Source organism: Squalius cephalus (assembly GCF_949319135.1).
Source record: "Squalius cephalus genome assembly, chromosome: 18".
Taxonomy (NCBI): domain Eukaryota; kingdom Metazoa; phylum Chordata; class Actinopteri; order Cypriniformes; family Leuciscidae; genus Squalius; species Squalius cephalus.
This window is the reverse complement of record NC_137139.1, coordinates 8,212,451-8,234,309: the sequence shown is the minus strand read 5'-3', so window position 1 is coordinate 8,234,309 and position 21,859 is coordinate 8,212,451. Positions and strand designations below refer to the sequence as shown.

The 21,859-nt window shown below is 39.8% G+C and overlaps 1 protein-coding gene across 1 annotated transcript; it reads right to left on the bottom strand.

Annotated features, from left to right (window-relative positions):
* Window positions 1-1,410: 1,410 nt before the first annotated feature.
* Window positions 1,411-19,736, bottom strand: ndnf (neuron-derived neurotrophic factor). Its single transcript, XM_079849229.1, has 4 exons — window positions 19,427-19,736; window positions 10,745-10,933; window positions 8,094-8,218; window positions 1,411-3,585 (listed from the first exon to the last, which is right to left on the bottom strand). The coding sequence occupies exons 2-4, from the start codon at window positions 10,930-10,932 to the stop codon at window positions 2,174-2,176; spliced, it is 1,725 nt and encodes a 574-aa protein (XP_079705355.1). The 5' UTR covers window position 10,933; window positions 19,427-19,736; the 3' UTR covers window positions 1,411-2,173.
* Window positions 19,737-21,859: the final 2,123 nt, after the last annotated feature.

Sequence of the window (21,859 nt, the reverse complement as noted above, 5' to 3'; positions counted from 1 at the left end):
AAGAAAAGAAAAGAAAAGAAAAGAAAAGAAAAGATTTGGAAAGAAGGAAAATTTGAATGCTTTGGCCACCTCTTCTTTTGATTGACTTGGGATCCAGGGAATTTTGGTTTTATTAAAAACACATTCAGTCTCCAACTGACCCTCTTTCTGTGAGCTTTGCACACACACACACACACACACACACTGCTGACGTTCTCATTAGCCTCTCTGTAAAGGGCTATCCATGGCATTCCCAAACCATTGCCTCAAGCATTCCCAAACCATTCCCACACCATTCCCAATGGTCTTCCTCATTATTGCAGGGCAGAAATGAGGCTAATTTAAGCCAGCCGAGGTTCTGCCATGTCTGCAGTGATTGACAGGCTGTGAAGGGAGCTCAAACCAAGCTCCTCGGTAAAAACACTAGACTGACAGTGAGAAGTATGATTTGGTTTGAGCATCATGTACAAATTCTCCTCTATATTTGTGTGTACACGTGTTTGTGAAGGAGAAAGAGAAACAGTAATAATGGGAAACTGTTCTTATTGTATAAATATGCATATCTGAGTTGACAAAATAATTGTATTAGTTTAAATTAAGTTGTTTGTAAATTGTTAGTGAAGTTGACAATATTTTGCATACTTCGCAAACCTGGTGATTATATAAAATAATCAAGTAAACTAGTGGCTAATATTTTGAATAGCATTATAAAATATTCCCCACACAAGTCTGTCCGAAATCAGTTTCTTGAGGGAATATGTGCTCTGTTGTAAACTAACATTTAGATATTCTATGTATGCATGACATGCATTGCTATGAGTCACATAGATTTTTATATTTTTATAGTCTATATACATAGATTCCTCATTAGTGTCGGTTTCTATGGGCTGCTATTCGTATACGTTCGCCATATTGGAGTGGTCAAATCCGATCTGTGAACATTCGAGAACAAGTTAAATGAGCTTCTGCAACCTAGTTATTCACATGTATGACTATCTATATCTGCAATAGACATCAGCAAATGATTTTCACAACATTTCGCTTGTCATTAATGTTATAATTCTGCATAAGGATATTGCAGATTGAGTTGTACATAAAAACACAAACCAACACATTCTCACCTCTGAAAGGTTATCCTCTATCCGTCTGGAATTTGTAGCTCGGTGGTTTTTACAACATTAGGCTGAAAATTCGATGAAAATGCATTGATTTGTTAGTGTGAGTGATGAACAGCATCATGTTAACAGTTCCAAGATGGCGGAAGCTTCGACGTGTCTGGAGCGGCCGAATGTGACATCTACAGTATGTAATACATATCCATGATGAGTCATGCGAAAGATCCTTTACTTCATAGCAGAACATACATCTCATTCATGTGGGTATTTTCCAGCATGTATATAATACTGGCAGAGAAACACAGAACCACTGGGATTACAGATGTCTATATTTAGTGTTTTATGTACATGAATATTGGCAGAGAAAATCTGTACATGTGACAAAGAGATGAGACACATTTACACACACCAGATTCACAAACTGAGATTATACACACAAATTGACAGCGGGGAAACAACGTTGACTTTCATATAGATTTAAAACACATTTTTACCACTAATAATTGTTGTCAATAACAAAAAAAAATAACAGTTAAAAAAATAAAACATTAAGAAGTATGAAATAATTTAAAAAAGTCTTCTAAACCATGTTTTAATACAGGGCAGGAGAGCGGAGAGGAGGAGTCATGGAGCTACCTCTGCGATGGCTGGCGTAATGAACCAACAAATAGAACGTAGACATAAGGCAGACAAATGGTGCATGCAGTGGCTAAAAGAGAACTGCAACTCCTCCAAACTCCCATTTCCATGGCATTGAGGATGCAGTACAGGGACTCTTTGCATTGCAACAGCGATGGCACCCCCTGAGAACAAACCTTCAGGTGCCTAAGGTCGATTGAGAGCGCCTGACTCGACTCGACTCGGTAATGTAAACATAAATACAGAGGTTGATATCTCACTCTACAGGCAGTTCAGGAACTGCGACACATGCAGCGTTAGCATTAGCATTGTGCGCAAGTAGTCAGTCTGCAAAACTCTCCTTAGTAGAATATCACTTCGAGTTAAATAAACTTCTTTTTCTCATTATATATATAATATATTTACTTCTGTGCAGAGTCTGTGCTTCGGAGTCTCTTTTTTTAACAGTACTTCCTTGTTTTCACCAGTTTACTCTGGTACTTGACTGAGTGCCCGCTGTGTCCCACCACATAAACATCCAGGAGGTAGCTCTTTCCCGCCTCGAGGCCTGTTATGGTCTCTGTGGTGACGGCTTTCTGCAGGTTGGCGCTGTGGAAGTACTTGCAAAGCACTTTCTCAGGCTTGCGACGGCTCTCTGGTCCAGCACACTGGTTCTGCTCTCGGCGCCGATGCTCTTCGCCGTAACTTTCTGAAACCTCACGTTTGTAAACACAGTACTTGTTGCGCTCCTGTGTGCCAAGCCAAGCCACGGTGACGGAAGAACAGGTACGCAACTTATCGAAAGCCTTGATACGGGTATCCTCAGGAAGCGCAGGGAAAGGTTGCTTTCCTCCGGCACGTGTGCTAGCCAGTACTTTCAAGGTGGAGGCGCCCTTGCGGGACCCCCGCAGACGGATCAGGTACTTGGCTTTGGGCTTTCCGCGGAGCTGGAACTGACGGACGCCCTCCACATTCTGAGAGAGGACAAGCTTCCCATCACGCCGCACCTGAACTTGCACTGCATCCAGACAGGCATGCACAAAGAGCGTGACGCGCTGGTGAGAGGAGACCGGTGCAAAACGAAGGAATTTGCTGCCTTTCCTCTTAATGAAGACGTCGGTTACTTTCCCATCCTTGAGCTCCACTGTCTTCTGCTTGGCCTCTTCCTTGGTGCGGGCGAAAGTGCCCACGTAGGCAGTACTCATGTTGGTGCCTGTGTTGACAGCGAACACATCAAAGTAAAATTGCGTGTCTGGCTTTAGGTCTGTCACGGTAAAAATATTCTTGTTGCCTATGCAGATTTTCTGTATGTCTGCCACTTTTGGCTTGGGGATATATGTGCGACTCATCTTGTTGCTCAGAGCTCTGTTGGTGGTGAGGGAACGATCTTTATTGAAATCATTCTCAGATGGGATAAAACCAAAATGAGCAAAGTCAAAGGGGCTGAAGTCCCGGCCGGGTTTTGGAGCAATCATGAAGGCATCATCCAAGCTCATCTTGGCCTCTGCTGCACATAAACTCTTGAAGTTGTGCTCTTTGTTAATAACCACACAGTACTGGATCGGCTGGCCCAGTACGGAGCCAGTAGGAGTGGGCTTCCAGGCTAGTGTGACAGTAGTGCGACCCAGCGCGGTCACATCAACCCTGGGGTCGTAAGGCAGTTCAGGGTATGGCTGGTCGGACTCGGGAGTTGTGGTTGAGTAAATCTTGAAGTTGCTGTCCTTTTCGGTGGAGATGATTTCTATCTGGTACAAGCCTGAAGGGGAGCTGGTAGAGATGAATGACTCAACATCATTTCCCTTGTAGGTAAAGAGTTCGGTTCCCTCATTGGCCGTGACCTGCTGTTTCTGCTGTTCCAGAGGTTCTGGCTCACCTGAGACACAAAAAGACACAAACATTCACAAAATTAGACCTTGGGAAACAAGCACAGAAAATCAAGAAATGCTGGGGAAATTAGTCTCCCTCACACAACAAACCACAAACATAAAAAACATGGCCCATTTTGTTGGGGTACAAAGGCATGGTGCTATTTGGAGATGCACATTTTGACTTGTTTAAACCACACACAAACACAAGCCACATAAACTATCAAACAAATGGATGTACACACTTAAGCTCTCTCTGAACATCAATCACTGGGACATTTAACGTTAACTGCCACATAATGACGCATTTCCCTCACCACTCCAAATCCTCTCATCTAGTTGTTTACTTTCCACTTCCTCCCCACACCCCAATTATCACCACTGGAAAAAAGAAGCAGCAATTTCCATCTTAACAGAAAGAGCATCGTTTAATGTGTGAATCCAGGTGAGGTCATTGGGAGCTACCTGATGTGACGGACAGTTAGCCACTCGTCTGCTGCCGGCTGTGTTTTGTATCCAAACAACCCTGCACATCAGAGCCTGACTTTCACTTTACTTTTCCCGGGAACTCTAAGCTACACAGAGATGCCTTGTGGCCTCACTGTTCCTTGAGTTCCTTACCAAGCCCTCTCCGTTCAGCTGGGCGAGAAAACATAATATTATGTTTGTCAACCAGAGAGCTAAATGAACACGAGTTACACTCAAAGACCGGCTCCCAGTGGATATACTCCGCAAACATGGGAAAAGACTTGTGTATAAGTGTATATTTACAGTGACTGCTGTACTGTAAAAAAATAAAACTCTTCCACGTCCTTGTTTGCATTTCATTTATAATGTAGTGTATTTCACAGAAGTTGCTCTGTTGTAGCTCAGGAGACTAAACCGAGGTCTCAATTATGTTTTAATGTCAACTTTGTCTCAGATGTATCTCCTGAAATTCCTTAGGGGGAAAAAACTGAGACAATTGTTGACATTCATTAAGCATTCATGCAGCTCAAACAGTGAAGCATGCTACTGGCAACGCCAAGGTCATGGGTTCGATACCCAGTCAATGCAAGGACTGATAGATATGTGTATACTTTGAATGCCATGTCAGTTGCTTTGGATCAAAGCATCTGCCAAACGCGCAAGTCAGTGTTTAGAGATGTAAAATCAATGTGGATAACACAGTTCAAGAAATTGTTGAGATCTATTCTGAAACTCTCAGGAAAAAAAATAATCTGTGAATCAGGAGACCTAAAGACCAAGGAAAACGCATATAGGTGGTCTCAGAAAGACAGACTGCCATTGCCATGATTTTATTTATTCACGGCAAGTCCATTTCCTTTCTGTTTGATCTAAGTCTTGAAACAAATGAGATGAAGAGATCTTATTTGAAATGTTCTTTCTTATGGTGTGTGTATGTGTATTTGATTTATTACAACTGTGAATGAGTGAATGGGTACAAGAGTGAGGAAATGAGTCTGAAGGAGGATATCATCAACTGTGACAGATTTGTTTTTCAGGATCTCCCAATCACAGCCAAGTCACGCCATCAGCTAAGCAAGACGATCATTACACGTTGTGTTTTGTAAAAAAATAAATAAAAAAAAAACTAAATCCTTTGCTTAAAACCCAAAGGTACAGCAGTGAATGATGGGGGTCTCTGCATTTCATCAGCCAGGACAACCATACTGGGCCACAGACCGCGAGATAGAGGAAAACCCAGGGCCTGGGAGTCATTACTGCACAAAAAAGTCAGAGATGATCAGAGAAGCTTGTCGTCTCACAGGGAGACACTTGTGTCTTTATGTGAGCTCACACATGGACATGTTCTGCACACACGCTTCTGACGCGGCGGCTTCTGCCTCGTTTCGGTCCTATACATTAGGTTTCACAGATGCGCTCTAACTGAAACAGTTACGCTGCTCCATGTGTCTGGAATGAAATACAAGGGTGTTTTGTGGAACTTTATTGATTTCTTTTTTAGGATACTGTCCAGATGGAAAAAGAGAGATGTAGAGAGAGGGTGATGGGGGGGGGGGGGAGAAGAAACTAGAAAAGTACCAGGAGGGAGAGCAAAAGAGGTGGGAGTACAGCTGAGAGAGAGAGAACGAGAGTGCAAGCGAGAATCTTGCTTTGAAGAAATGCGCCGGTCACAACCTTTTTTTTTTCTTTTGAGTTGATGGGAACAGTGAGAGGAATCCTACGGCTATGATTGAAAGCATGTCTAGGTCACATTACACTACATATTAAATGAAAAAAAAAAGAAATTATATTTTATATTAAGAAAATGAAGCCTAATTTTATGATAATTACAATTTGTTTCATTATTTGCTTAAAAAAACGTTTTTGCTTTATTTTCACCATGAGTAAGCACACGCAGGTTTGACAACAGAACAGAAAAGTCTAATTCGCCGCTAGTTCCTTTGAGGTTTTCCTATGGGGTTTTATGATGGGGGGTTTTCAATTTATAAGTAAAATAAAGCCTGTGGTAAACATAACTTGATGATGAGCACACACTCACAACCCAAACTGTCTTATCTAGTTACTCGTTAAATTCACGAGTTACTAGTAAATTCACGTTTTCTCTATGGGTGTGTGTGATTTTTGTTGTAGAACAAAATGTCAAAGTATAGTCAAGTTATGTTTACCACAGCCTTTATTTTACACATAAAAAAAAAAAAAAACATTATAAAACCCCAAAGGAAAATCTTGAAGGAACCAGCGGCAAATTAGTCCTCCGGGTTTTGACGTCATCCCTGCATGTGCTTACTCACGGTGAGAACAAAGCAAAAACGTTTATAGGTCATGAATATAGAGATAGGGATAGCTGCAGGTTTGGAGTATTGGGAATGTCGAAGGTAGGGACGTTCCAAAAGTTGCACAATGCTACAACAGAAACTAACCCCTTACCCTACCCCACACCTTAACAGGGAGTTTTCGAGACCAATTCAGAAGACCTTTCGGCACGCCTATTACTCCGACCTGCAGATACCCACACTTGTAAATATAGACTTCATTTTCTTTAAGTAAATATTATATTGTTTATATAGTTTGGTCATGAAACTCCAGAGTGCGCAACCTGACAGGTCCTTTACATGCAATCTTCAAGCAATCACATCATTACCACATGGCACAAGCTGATTGGCCTCTGCTGATCCTGCAGCCAATGAGATCGCTTTCTCAATATTTAAATAGTCTGGGTCATTGTTTGCTGTAAGCTATGCTTGTTTAACATTTAAATAGTCTGGTTCCTTGTTTGCTGTAGGCCAGTCCTGCTATCAGAGTTCCTCTGAACCCCTCCTCCTCCCCAGCTCCACCTGTCTAGATCTGCTACAGGATTTATGTCTGTCTATTTACAGTATGCAGCAGAAGCATATCTTACATGCAATCTGTGTATCTATTAACAGTAGCAGTATTGTTATTTTGTCTTTTCCTTTTAGGGTCACCTGGACATTCTTGAAAGGTTTTGTGAGATTATCTCCTATATTTCCCAATACAAGATTTTTCTCTTTTTCATTCTTGCTTTCTAGTGAGTCGGCAGACATCAGATGCAGTCCATTAGCACACCAGGTGCGGTCACACAGGGCCCAAATTCACACGTGCTTACCAACACACATTGACGCAGAAGAGTACACTAACAGGACTAATGATTGACCACGCTGGAAAACACTGACCCACATTGGACACGCTCCACAGTACTTCACAGAAAACACATATTTACCTGAAGCCGTGCTGCTTTGCTATTTCTGTAGAAAACTTTCCAAGGGGGCATCTATAGGACACTCGTTTTGATTTTTTTTTTTTTTTTGGTTAAATCTGAAAACTTGCAAACACTAATACCCTGTTCCAAAACGTAGTGAGCTGCCTTGCTGTCTATTCCCTACATAGGAAGTATCTTAACTGAAATGTAACCTCATAATACATATAGTGCTCCTCAAACTATGCAGACAGGAGACTCAACTCAACTTTTTTTGAGTGTACAGTTATTGAATAAATTCTAAGTATATTTTAGACATTTCCCTTCTCCTCATCTTATGTCACAGTGCATTGTGGGATGCCTTTCTCTGTAAAGGCTAGAATTAGAATTTTTAGGCCAGCCTTAACACTGGGAGATTAAAAAGCTGCCTATGGAAGTTGTGCACTAGGTTTCGGAACAGAGCCAGGATATTTCCTATCAATGCACTTAGTAGTTCTTATTTTACAGTTTTTTTTTTTTTTTTAATCCTTTCAGTTTATCTTATATATACAGTATATTAGTTGAAAGGAATTCCTAATCCTCTATGATTGAAATGATTCCTAATTTAGGAATGACTTCTTTCCTAATCAGGTTCAATCCTATGGAGATCAATGGAAGGAGATACCACTGCCTTACTTTAATCCTTAAGCTGTATTGAATGGCTATGGGAGACGCTCTCTTGTTCCACAGATCTAAGGCCAGTTTTTCTAATAATAGTTTAGAACGTTTACATGGAAAACAAGTCTTAAATTACTGCAGACTTGCAACATCGATTGGGAGATTTAATTCGGATACCTGATCCTTCCCCACTGCGGTCCTCTGGGAGCTCCTGCAGCGTCAATCTCCACTCAAGAGGAGCATCGCAAGGTGTCACCGTCACCAGCAGAGGAGTGTTGTCTTCCTCCACCACAAAATAATACCTGCGAAAGCGAGGAAAGTTAGCATGCACTCCAAAAAGGCCAACAAACATAGGAATTATGCAGGAAATTAAACATGACTCATTGTATGTTGTAGCAGATGTGCTCTTTGTTTGGACTAAGTCGGTTTTGATGATTGTGTGAAAACTAGCCATCTGTATGCATTTATATTTTCAGGTTTTAGGTGCACTTTTAGCATAAAATGACATAAAAAGGCATGCAACAATACTTTCTATATCAGAGCTTGAAAAAAAAACACAACTCCCTAAGTATAAGACTTCCATTTCAGCAAGGTTATTCATAATGGTGTTGCTGATTTAGCCCGTCTGATTGCAGTTATGTTTAGTCTTTAAAAGTACTTGAGATATATTAAAACCCGTCCCAAGACACAATGTACTGAAATTAGAACTAGCTGGCCTTTCAGAGACCGCTACCGAATTAGGACCATATTCCCCAAACACAACGTTGCTACACTGGCTTTGCTGTCTCAACACATTTCCACTGTCTTTGTTAGCGTTTTTAGCCACTGAATTAGTGTGCTTTTGACAATGCATTGCACATGGGAGATGTCTTATAAAAAGCACACCAAACACAGATAGTGTACTTCAGCTGTTAACTATTTATAATGTCATTTTCAGAGTGCCTACCCTTTTTCTTTTTTTCAAAATATAACTGTATCATGCTATTATTATAAACATTTCAATTAAAATGAGTTCCATGACCACATTATACTGTCTTTATGTTGAGTTTTATGAACGGTATCCATTTCACTTTTATGGCTGTTCATAACAATATTACGTTTTGGTGAATTGGTACGAATTTGTATGATATCATGCATTAATTTTTCATTCGATCTGCTTTCGCCTCGATGATGTTTACATTTAGGCGTGGACCAACATATGTTTCCATACAAGTCACATCGTACGAATTGAAACAAAATCTTTGAAAATAGTTACATTTTCGCATTATTGGGTTGGTCCATTCATAGGAAATACAAACTTTTAAACTGTACTATAATATTAAAGCAATCTTAACATTTGTTCAGACCCTCTGTGAGCAGAAACACCTTACAACTCCATGTTCTGCAAAATAATTATGACAGATGTATGGTAGACTTCAATGTAATCAGCTATATTTGAGAACACTGCAATTCATTAGCAGGACACGACATTGACAGAATCACTGGCATGGACATCAAATGGAAAACTGGGAGATTCGTTATTACTATAAAGTGTTTTTAAATTGCGAATAGCTCAACATATGACCATCTGTGGTATGTACGTTCTGATTAATTCATCCAGGATCCTCAGCAGAAATAACCCTGTAGCCTTTTGCTAAGACCTCGCATGTGGTACAGTTTGATAGACGTGGTGAACATAGTTGATATTCTTCCATTTGAGTCCACCTGCTACTCAAAACACACACACACACACACACACAGCATCTTTCCAGCATCTTATTCATAATGCATGTCTTGCCCTCATCTAATGCACTTTGGCTATAATAGATTCCATATTTCTTCTTCCCACACATAAAGACATATCCACAAATGCACATGATCATACAAAACCCTCCCGTCCAAGGATGTTCAAACATAAAAATGTGGGGCGTATGGGGACATCCAGAATAAAACCAATTATGAATTTGAATAGTTTAATTATATATATGAAGAGTTCAGATGCAATATATATATATATATATATATTAGGGCTGTCAAACGATTAATCGCGATTAATCGCAACCAAAATAAAAGTTTGTGTTTACATAATATATGTGTGTGTACGGTGTATAATTATTTTCTATATATAAATAAACACACATGCATATATATTTAAGAAAAATGTGTTATTTATATATAAAATATTTATATATAATATAAATATATATACACAGTATATACATGCAAATATTTCTTAAATATATACATGCATGTGTGTGTATTTATATATAGAAAATAATTATACACCGTACACACACATGTATTATGTAAAAACAAACTTTTATTTTGGATGCAATTAATAGCGATTAATCGTTTGACAGCCCTAATATATATATATATATAATTATTATTATTTTTATTTTTATAGTTTAATATAGTTCAGTCATGAAACTAGCGGACCCAGGCTGTTCGGTCCTTTACATGCAATCTGCAAGTAATCACATCATTACCACATGGCACAAGCTGATTGGCCTCTGCTAATCCTGCAGCCAATGATATTTCTCGCTTAACATTTACACATAGTCTGGTTCATTGTTTGCAGTATCAGATTAACTCTGAACCCCTCCTCCTCCCCAGCTCCACCTGCCTAGATCTGCTACAGGATGTATGTCTATTTATGCAGCAGAAGCGTATCTAACATGTATCTCACAGCAGTGTGTTTATGTATCTATTAGCAGTCCAAGTTAAGGGTTATGATTGTGTTAATCTATCGTAATTTATTAATTATACTTTATCTTATAGAATTGCAGATTGCTAAGTGAAAGTGGGTATGTGTATGTCTGTTTCATATGTGTGATGTATGATCCCACCTTTTCGGTGTATCCCTGAACAGGTATCCACTGATCTCGGCCCCATCTGGCATGACAGAAGAGTCATGAAACAGAGCTTTATCCCTGATCTGCATCTGAAAGAGGCCTTCATCACGCGTGGGCAGTTTCTGTCCCATCACCCCCAAGACCAGCAACACCAAACCATAACATCCACACATCCACGCCATCCTAAAGAGAGAGAGAGAGAGGGGCATTGACAGAGATTGAACAAGAGAATGGGATTTCTTTCCTTTTTTTACACCAAGAAGGATAATTGTAAGAATAATTATATTACGTGTCCACAGTCCACACCAATGCTTGATAATGTTCTGCTTATAATAAGTGCAGAGTGGAGTCTGATTCACTGTCAACTCAGTCAACAAACTTGGGGGAGGGGCATGCTAAAGATCATTTGATTGGACAAAAATCTGTGTAGTGCAGGATGAGTCACCAATATTTTTGCTGGGTTTTCTTAAAAGATAACAACTTTTTTAATATGCTGAAATGTAATCTGCAGAAAGTGCACTAATCATATAGATGACTGCAAAGCTAACACACAGAAACTAAAAGCAATTAAACCCACATTTTATTTAATGTAGTCAGTATCTATACAGTGTATCTGTGATGGAGGAGATTATGGACAGTTTAACCATCGGTAGCAGTCAACGACTATTTAAAAACTCTAATGGAGGACATTACTAAATCATTTTAAGATGTTTTTCTTCTAAAAGAACATCAAATACTTCTTAACATTTAGTTAAATGACTGGATAGCACCATCACACTACAAGAAGCGAATCAAACTACAGCCGATTTGGGATGAAGAATTCAAATGAATGTCTTTACTGACCACCTTTGAAGTTCTGGTGCTTTTGTAACCCACAGCTGGGTAAAAGACGGGTATGCAGTGGTTGATACTGCACGCAAACAACATTCAAACAACTCATGAGAACATCCAGGCACTCAGAGACACTCACAGACGCTTACATCTGCTGTGTGTGTGCTCAGTGAAAATACACACACACACACGTTCCCTCACTAATCACTGTTTGAATGCCAGTGTCCGAGCTCACAGTACAACATATCCATGTCTGGTTGGTGTTAAACACCTGCTTATAACTATTCACAGATTCTCTTTCTCAGCGATATGCTGCATCTGTCCTGTGCATTGTTCATTTGTAAGTGACATTACAGCATGATTTTATTTTAATTTACACTTTACAAGACTTTAGAAGATATATAAAACTATATACATACATTTTTGTTTTTGAAAGGTCTCTTCTTTGCTCACCCAGGCTGAATTTATTTGTTCAAAAATAAAGTTATACAGTAATATTGTGAAACAGTATTACAGTTTAAAATAACAGTTTTCTATTGTAATTAGAAATATTTTAAAATGTCATTTATTTCTGTAACGCAAAGCTGAATTTTCAGCATCATTACTCCAGTCTTCAGTGTCACATGATCCTTCAGAAATCAATCTAATATGATGATTTGATCAAGAAACATTTCTGGTTATTATCAATGTTGAACATAGTTGTGCTGCTTCATATTTCTGTGGGAACAGTGATTTTTCAGAGTTCTTTGATGAATAGAAAGTTCAAAAGAACAGCATTTATTTGAAATAAAAAGCTTTTGTAACATTAAAAACATATTTTCTGTCACTTTTTATCAATGTAATGCATCCTTGCTGAATAAAAGTATTCATTTCTGGAAAACGTGGAGTAAACACCAGTAATAAGAATAGCTCAGACTCAGTCTGCTCACAAGTAGTCCTTAACTAGGTTAGGCTGTGCCTAACTGGGTTTTGTTGTGATGGGGTGGGTAAAACCACACACATTTGGGCTACACTGTCTGAAATAGGGGTACAGTAGGAGTCCATTTCTGTCCCCCAAGGTACAATCTACACTAACGTACCCCATAGGGCTTATTATTGGACTTCAAGGTAAATATATGTACCTTTTTGAGGGTCAAAAAGCATTAAAAGGTACATATATGTACCGTTTCTTTTAAAGGTTACGGTACAATATTGTACCCTTGAGGGTACAGCCCCGGTGACAAGCCATTGTACCCCTAAAGGTACAATTATGTACTTTATTTTCTGAGCGTGTAACTGGACTAAGTTTCTGCATGCTGTGCTGAAGTAAGCTGTGCTGGGGTGAGTTAGGAAGAGCTGAACTTCAACTGGTTCAACTGTGATTGGCTGAGTCTGGCTGTGTTGGGCTTCTACAGTCTGGGCTGGATTTGGCTTTGCCCGGATCACATGATATCCTCTTTCTATTGATTTGGTGCCATTGATTGGAGCTGAAGGCAAAGGCCAATCACCCCTGATATAATCAGGCTAATGATGGCAGATTAGAGTGATACTCCACTGTCATTAACAGCAAGTGAGTGCTTGTCCTCTTAATGACCTCTCCAGGAATCCCTCCCCTCCTGCTGCCTTTTCTTGACCTCTTTCACTCCCTCTTTATTTGCCAGTCTCAGATAGTACTGTCTTTCTCTTCCACCACTTTCATCCATTGTTTTTTTCTTTACATGCCTTCCGCTTGCCTTTTCTTTTAAAGTCGCACCCCCCTCGTTTACACTTGGGCTTTTCACTTTGGTCAATCGCAAAATCTACTTAACTGCATTTGCACACAAAGCACTGCTTTTACCATGCATTACATTTCCTCTTTTCTATCTCTCACAATAAGAGTACTGCCTTCTCTTGGGCTGTGATTGTGTAATAGGATATTCTCACACAGAAAAGAGATGCTCTCTCTTAAAGGCTCATCTAAATATTTATATGGGGATTATGCTGGATAATTTATAAGACTCTTTTGAGACGCTTTTGGTGTCTGACGTTTTGGTTCATTTGGCTGTGGTAAAACTGTGGTGCGCACCAGTAGTGGTCTGGGTTACTTTGGAGTATGTGAAATTCGGTATGTTTCTTAACTGGTATTAAGGTAATTCATCTTAACTCACAGTTATGAATTGCTATTAATGATACACAAGAATATCTTCTACTCCACATCATTGATCTAACCAGGCTAGCAGAAAATAAGTATGTGTTCATTGAAGAGCTTTGAAATGATTTAGGAAAAAAAATATTGCTAAAAGTGTAAATGGTCATTGTCTGGAACTGGAAAGCCAGCCTGATCTCACGGCAATTCGTACGAATTCATACGACCTCACTCTATTTTTGCTAAATCGTACATATTTTACGAATTTTACGAATTGCCCAATTTGTATGAATTCATACGAATGACCTACCCCTGACCCCGCCCATAAACCTACCCATCATGTGGGTTTAGACAAATCGTACAAATTCATACGAGTGAGGTTGTATGAATTCGTACGAATTAGCCACCTTTTAATCACTCGTTCGAATTCGTACGAATTGGTCGTGAGATCTTGTATGATACCGGTCATCATGATATTTGGGTAGGAATCGTAATGTAATATCTCTTTGGATGTGGATGTAGAACATTGCCTTGAACTCCAGTCTATAGCCAAGAGAAGAAAGCAAAGAAACACAGGAACATGGATTTCCGATTTGCCAGGTTTGGATGCAGTTGTGTTTCCCAGAGCAAAAAGGGTTTTCTTTCTAAAATAAAACTTCAAAACAAAGCCCCATCTGGATCAAATAAAAGCTAATGTTTAACTACAGCTGAGTAGAATGTCTGATCGTAATTTGGGGGAAGATAATTTGAAGGCAGAGTCGGCCGCAATCGTGTCAACTTTGTTTTGCTGCTTTTTTTTTTCCCTAGATTCATTTGTTTTTACCAAACTTTTTTTTTTGTGACAGGAACGGGTTTCTTTGGGTCCTGGATCACTTATGGACCGTGTACAAATCTTAGATGTGTGATGAACTGGACCTTGAAGTGGTTTCGGGAGAGAGTGTGTTGTGGGAAGGTCGTAGAGTCAAGTTCATAATGTTAAACAGCTTAAACCCTTTCAACAGAACGAGCTGTAATGTTTGAATTATCATACCAAAATGCTCCTAATCACTTCACATGCAAGTAAAAGACAACAAATTTAAATGTAATGGTGCTATTTAAACAGTTTACTCTTTAACTTTGAGTAATTTACCTCATTTTAACTTTGCTGATTATCGTTCTATGATCTAAAGAGTCATTAAAGATAATTCTGCAATACAAATGCATTATAAGAGTCTTGTGTCAGGTGTTTCAGAAACATCTGGCTGCATTCCTCTCTGGGTAACACAATTTCCTTTCGTTTCATTTCTTCTAATTATCTCTCTGGAGACAGAAATGTCATTCTCTTCAAAATATGTGTATCTAAATCAGATAAAATAACCATTCATCAAGAGGCTTTATGCAACAGCAGCAAAGTCTGACAGATTGATCAACAATTAGGAGCAGATAATTCTATCAGCCTGTTGTTAAATGGTTCAATCAGTCAGATAATAGACTGATTAATTGCCACAGGAAGTGTTAACATGCAATTCACTAAGGTAAGACAGGCTCAGCCGGGGTAACAACACACACACAAGCACACACAGATGAGTAGCACATGTACTATGCATGAAAAGCAGCGCTACTGACAGGGTGAAAAAGCACATCGCACCAGCGCAGCTTCCACCTGTCAATCAAACTGCAGCGGTCCAGGCCACAAACAGCGGAGAGCCATCATTATCGCACTAACCTGTGTGGGACTGTCACTTCTTTCTCACTTTCTCACTTTTTAAACATGCATGACTGCAGGTTTACACACACACACACACATACATGCTGCTTCCATACAGCCTCTTCACCCTATAGAGCTCAGTGTTACATATGTGAACTTTCTCCACCATCGCCTTCATTTCCACCGAGATAAGGGAAACATTTCAGATTCTGTTTCAACAGAGGCACGACACCCTGAAACTGGAGAATGGGTGAGTTTCCCTCGGCTTCTGTCAGCGCTTCCCGAAACCTCTGAACAGACATTTACTGTGAGTTGCGTCCCCTGGGCTACTCATGGAGTTGGAAAGCTAAAGAAGGGGGGAAAGAAACCAACCTCAACAGCAGAAAACAATGGGGACAATGTTGGATTTTGTAGGGCAGTTTTATTCTGACAACCATCTATTCTAACAATCCCGGCATCCTGCTGCACTAATAAGAATATTTTTTTTTGGTATAGCTCACTCATATATGATATTCACAAACCCGACTCAAACCACATTCAATACAATGCGCCACTTATACCCTTATATAGGGCACTATTTGAGGGGACAGCCATTTGTAGTGGTGTCCGAAACCATAGTGAAGTGTTTCCTAACCCTATTGCTGGAGGCACACCAACAGTAAACATTTTGGATGTCTCCCTTATCTGACCCATCCATTTCAGGAGTCTTTTCTAATGAGCTGATGAGTTGTTTCAGGTGAGTTTGATTAGGAAGAGTCAGTGAAAATGTGCACTATTGGTATGCCTCCAGGAACAGGGTTGGGAAACACTGCCCTAGTCGACATTATTGACTGCTCTCATTTGGCCCCAAAATACAATGGATGTACTCAGCAGCAAGCCACTAGAAAACTGCAAGAGTCGCATCGAATGAATTCCTGTGTCTCGCCAGAAGATCGCGTCCACAGCACTTCCGGTGCACTCAGTGTCCGTATACACTCACAGTCACTCGTTCAGTGGAGCAATGTAGGGCAGTGGTTTTCAGTCCTGGTCCTGGGAACTATTTTGTATGTCTCTCTTATTCGTCTCACCTGATTCAGATCTTCAGAGCTCCATGAACTGAACTGAGTGTGTCAGGTAAGAGAGACATACAAAATGTGCAAAGCAGTGGGTCCCCAGGACCAGGACTGAAAACCACTAAAGTAGGGAATAGTGAATGAGGGTATGGGGGTGATTTCAGATACACCCACAGCCAAGTGTGTTGGGGCAGGTTGGATCTAAACCCTGCAAAACATTAGCTCTTCAGGAGCAGGATTTGACAAACACAGCACTGTCAGCTGTGTCTCAATCCCCTAATTTTGTGGTATTTGGTTTGTATTGATAAGTGAATGACTGTGCAAGTGAACAGCCACTATGTTTTTCTCACCTTAAATATTATGATTTCTTAGAAATGAGACTTTAAAGCTGAGGTGCTTGACATGTACTTCGACTGTATCTTCATGCCAATCCTGAGCTGCGCTGGTGCTCTTGAACAGCCAAATGGCACAATGACTAATTGTTAGAGGCCGGTTTTGAGAGCTGAGGTCCAGCACTCCACAGTGGACACTTGGCTGTCCGCTGCTTGTTTACTTTGGCAAGGGCCCAGGACAGCGTTTGTTGAGTAAAATCTTTGAAGATATGTGTACGTTTGAGGAACATTTGAGAGTGTCTGAACGTGCATACTGGCCACACACAGAGAAGCCGTGGAGTGTAATGTCTCTAAGTGATTGTGAGATCACATTAATAAAGTCAAAGCCACTCGAGAGTGTCCAGACTGGGATGTCCCACTCAAATTATCCTCACATTAGTTCTTATCTGAGGAGTCCCAATTAGCACAGCGTTCGGGAATGTTCATCGGCAGCTGAGGGTGTAGGGGCCACTTTCTCCAAGAGCCACACAAACACACCATTGAATGGGAAGGCCCCTGACTGATGCTCACTTCATAGCTGTCTTTGTAAGATGAAGTTGAGATCTCATAGATATTCACAGACTCAAGGGACAATTTGTCCTTCTCACTCCACCCATACGAGCATATTGAAGGAAGTGCACAAACAGGCATGCTGGGAAATAAAGAAGCCGCTGCCGTTTATTCATCGTCTGCCTACCGAGAACGAAAATAATCTTATGTGAGCAGCGTTGTTTGCGTGTTTCGCCGACTGAATGAACCATCTCAAACTGAATTTGAGCTCAGAAGCTTTAGGAACAAACAGATATGGAAATGAAAGACCAGGGGGTCAGAAAAAGTTCGAAAAGCTGCGATTAAATCCCTGGTTCTCCTCAACAGGACATGACACACAGTCACGTGAGACCCCACAAAGACCAGCGTGAGGACGACTGTATCTCCGCATCGGACTGTCACTCCGTCGGACACACAAATGGCTATTGCAACAGTGGCGGAATTCTTTCACGGCCAGAGTTTTCATATGCAAATAAGGGTTTAGATACGCTATGCAACACAGACCTTCCCGTTCTTAGACTTTTGTTCCTGTTTCATTCTTTCCGAGAGAGGATGGGAGGCAGTGCAGCTTGGCCTCGCCACTAAATACAGTTATTCAAATTCCCTCATTCTGAGTCTGCCTTTCATTACGTCTCCCAGCCCAGAGAAAAGTATCACTCTCACCAGGAACCACATCAGGTAGCCAGCAATCCACTTCATAGTTGTTTGCGTCTGATAGGAGACTAATCCTTGAAATCCCATCGGAGAGATTAAAAAATCCACACAGTTTACTATTCAAATTCAAAAAGAAAAGGATGCAAATGGGACCGAAATTTCACTGCGTGTCACAGATGGGAAGCTGATGTGAAATTTAAATGTCATACCTTCTCATCTTTAAAAAGATTTTTTACTATTATTATTCTTATACAACAATTATTTATGCTGTTTTTATAGGCTTACATTTATACACACAGAGCATTTGCGCTTTTCAAATTAATTTGATACACTGCAGGACCATTTAATAAACTGCAAAACAGCTCAGATGTGATTCAAATGGAGGAAAACTTAATTATGATGTAATTTGTGAGATTTTGATTTATGTTGTCAGGCTGTCAGCTCTGCATGCATGCCAACATTTAAAATAAATATTCCTGAGGTGTATTTAATTGCATGCAACAAATTGTCTCCTGAACAATGTGCATTGTGGATTTTGAGGAAGAAAATATATAGACTAGACCTCTTGAAACTTATATTTAGCACTCCAATCTAAAACATCCACTTTCTCTTATTCGTTCATAAACTGTAAACCTAACCTAAAACCTTGATATTGAAAAATAAACTTGATGCAATTGTGAACGACTGATCTTCTCATTATTTAAACCAAAAATAAGTGCAGACTTATGTAATAAGTTGTTCCTGTCAAACCATTAGTCTGAACAGAAAAGCACAGTTCCTTCGTGCATCGGCAGTGCAGATATGAGCCAAAATCTCGCATCTTGCAGGTGTTTTTATGCGTTAAGGTTTGGATAAGTTCCTAACAAGCAGATAGTCAAAGAAAAACTCCCTATATGCCTTCCCTTCGGCGGAGACAGGAGCATTTAACACTATGAAAGACTGAATAACAGACGCACAATTGAGAGGGCGAGGACGAGTTGTGATGAATTGCGTCTGGCGGATGGGAGCGCATGGGAACTGCGTCTCCAACACAATGTCCAAAAACTCCCATCCCAAAGAGCACCTCTGATATCCAGACGAACATTAAAAGAGCCTGCGAGCTGGGGCTTGATGCAGAGGTGTTTGAAATCTTTCACTTCCAGGAGTTCGCAGACCGCAAAAGCCCCGTCGCTCTTGTTCTGGCAGAAGGTTCAAAGAGCGCGGGGAGTCCCGCTCCGTTTCCCCGTGACTGCACAAGTGTTTCAACTCTTTCAGGAGGCTTGGAAGCATTTGGGAAATGCAAAGGCAGGTAGACTACATCTGAGCAATTTCTCAAAAATAGTGCAATTGATCCTTAGGGATTTTAAACGCATCTTCTCCTTGCTATGCACGAGAAACTAATCCCTAAACAGTCAAGAAAACATCTCAATTGTATGTGAAGTTCCTTACCTTGTTCTTTTGGGTAAAATCACTCCAGAGCGTATCAAGTGTCTTGATAGCAAGGCTGTTTCTGATGTCTTCCAGCAGCGCAAACTTGTGTGAGATGGAAACACAAGGAGTTTTTGGGGAGAAAGTGTGGTAAAGTTGTCCCTGCTAGATTCCTGCCGTCGGATCTCGAGCGGAGTTTCTCTCGTCCCAAAGTTAGTCTCTTGTCCTGGTGGGTATCCTGAGTTGTTCTCCTGCTGTTCTCCTCTGTAGAGACTGGGAGTGAAGTGAGAGTCGGACTGCTGTGAAGTGTCTCTCTCTGAAGACCAGCCCACTCATCTGACACAGCGCACAAACACACTGTCCTACACGAGTCAACAGTCAACAAACTTCAGTGGCGTGCGTTGCCAAAGCCTGGAGTTAGAAATCCCAAAATATAAGAGGAACACTTTTTTTAAAAAAGGTATTTTTTAAATCAACTTTACATAATGATTCTGAATATAAAGCTAAACATAATGAAAGTACAAAACTGAGAATGCAAAATAACTTAGCTTTATATTTACAAATCATAAATGCAGTAAATCCTGAATATATAACACTGCATAATACAGTTAACATTTAAAAAAGGCTATGATCTAAATCATAAAGATGTAAGTAAAGTGATATCTATAAATATATAGATGCAACTCTGAATATACAATTTTATAGTTTAGGGTCCAATTCTCACTAGTTACTTATTAGCATGCATATTAGTCTGTTTATTATATGAATGCCTTATTCTGCATGGCCATATTCTACATCCCTTAATCCACCCAATACCTAAACTTAACAACTACCTTACTAACTATTAATAAGCAGTAATTAGGAGTTTATTTAGGCAAAGGTCGTAATAGTTATAATTTATAGTGAGAATTGAACCCAATCTAAAGTGTGACCATGATTTTAAATCCAAAAAGATATCTGAATATAAAGCTATAAATCCTAAAATATAGTCTAACCGTAAATATATACATACAAAAAAATTATAAATCCTAAAATATATTTATTTAATTTATTTACAGGTGAACATCCGAATATATTTATGAACACACTGAATGCATGACTTTACAGAACTCAAATGAACAAAAAAACTTTTAAAATGGTTTAAAAATGCGGATTGACTTTTGAAAGCATGCTGTAATTTGGTAAAACCTCCTGACAATAAGCTAACAATGGTAGTGTATACTGCAGAAAGTAGCAGAATAGCATAACCAAATTATGCAGCAAATAGTGAGCTGCCTTACAGCATTTCTGGACGTCAAATCTCTGGTCAAAGTACTAAAGGAATGTGAAAAGAATATGATCATAATTTAAACCAGCCCTAATGACATCAAATATAAGAATCTTCAAACTTCAATAAACTCAAACTCCTATTTGTTTTTTGCTTACACTTTATTTCGATAGTCCACTTCAGACTTTCTACTAGGTAACGTTGCAACTACATGCCAACTAACTCTCATTAGAGTATTAGTAGACTTAGGGTTCAGGTTAGTGGAATAAGTCGACATGTACGTAACTTAAAGTCAGTAGAAGGTCTGTTGAGGAGTATCACAATAAAGAGTAAGCAGATATTAAGCAGACTAATACTCTAATGACTGAGAGTTGACATGGAGTTACAGAGTGGACCATCAAAATAAAGTGTTAACTCTAAAATTCTCTAAAATTCAGTAATTCTCATATAAGCATTTAAGATTGCGTCCAAACATTTGAAAGCACTCATGCGTCTCAAAAATGCTGTGCCCAATAGGTAACTCACTAAACTGAGTCAGGTTTGATGCCTTCTGCAGACACACGTGATAGTTTACTGCAGTGTCTCTCATCCTGCAGGTATAGGCACACAACTCCTGAAGACTTCATCAAAAGAGCCGTGTCACGCTGGAAAAAAGTCCCACGATGCTTCCCGATCTTCTTTTTGTGCTTGCAGTATTTGCATACTTGAATAGCTTGTGATTACCGACACACACACAATTGTGTGGTTTGTTTGAAGAGCACAGGCATGGTTTGTTTCCTTTTCTTTGGCTGTTTACAGCGGGCCATTCTCTCCACTGCTGTCTCGATGACCCGCATCTACTGGAGGTGTGAAGGGGAGGTTTTAACCAGGGGAAGTAAATATTTATGAAAGATAACAGCAGCTTGAACAAATGCTCTGAGTGATGAATGGTCATTTATGACTGAATGGGGGTCTGAGGGCTTCAATCACACGGGATGAGAGCTTGAAAACTTGTCTCTTAATGTTCCTTAAATTAGATCAGGGGCAATCATTGTAGGAGTGACTTGTAATTCAGGTTTTATTTGCATACAGTGTGAAAACGAACTCTGTTAGGATTGTTTTCAGAAGATAATCTTTGACTTGTTTCAGATGAGGACCAGCGAGGCTGTGTTAGTGAGAGTAAGAGCAATATCACCATCTAGTGGTTT

What these genes read in the sequence shown, in the direction of transcription:
- ndnf (XM_079849229.1), bottom strand. Translation starts at nt 10,932, where the DNA reads ATGGCGTGGATGTGTGGATGTTATGGTTTGGTGTTGCTGGTCTTGGGG. An exon ending in TTCAGGGATACACCGAAAAG is followed by an intron (nt 8,219 to 10,744) that starts GTGGGATCATAC and finishes TCGCTTTCGCAG; the next exon opens with GTATTATTTTGTGGTGGAGG. An exon ending in CCGCAGTGGGGAAGGATCAG is followed by an intron (nt 3,586 to 8,093) that starts GTATCCGAATTA and finishes TTTGTGTCTCAG; the next exon opens with GTGAGCCAGAACCTCTGGAA.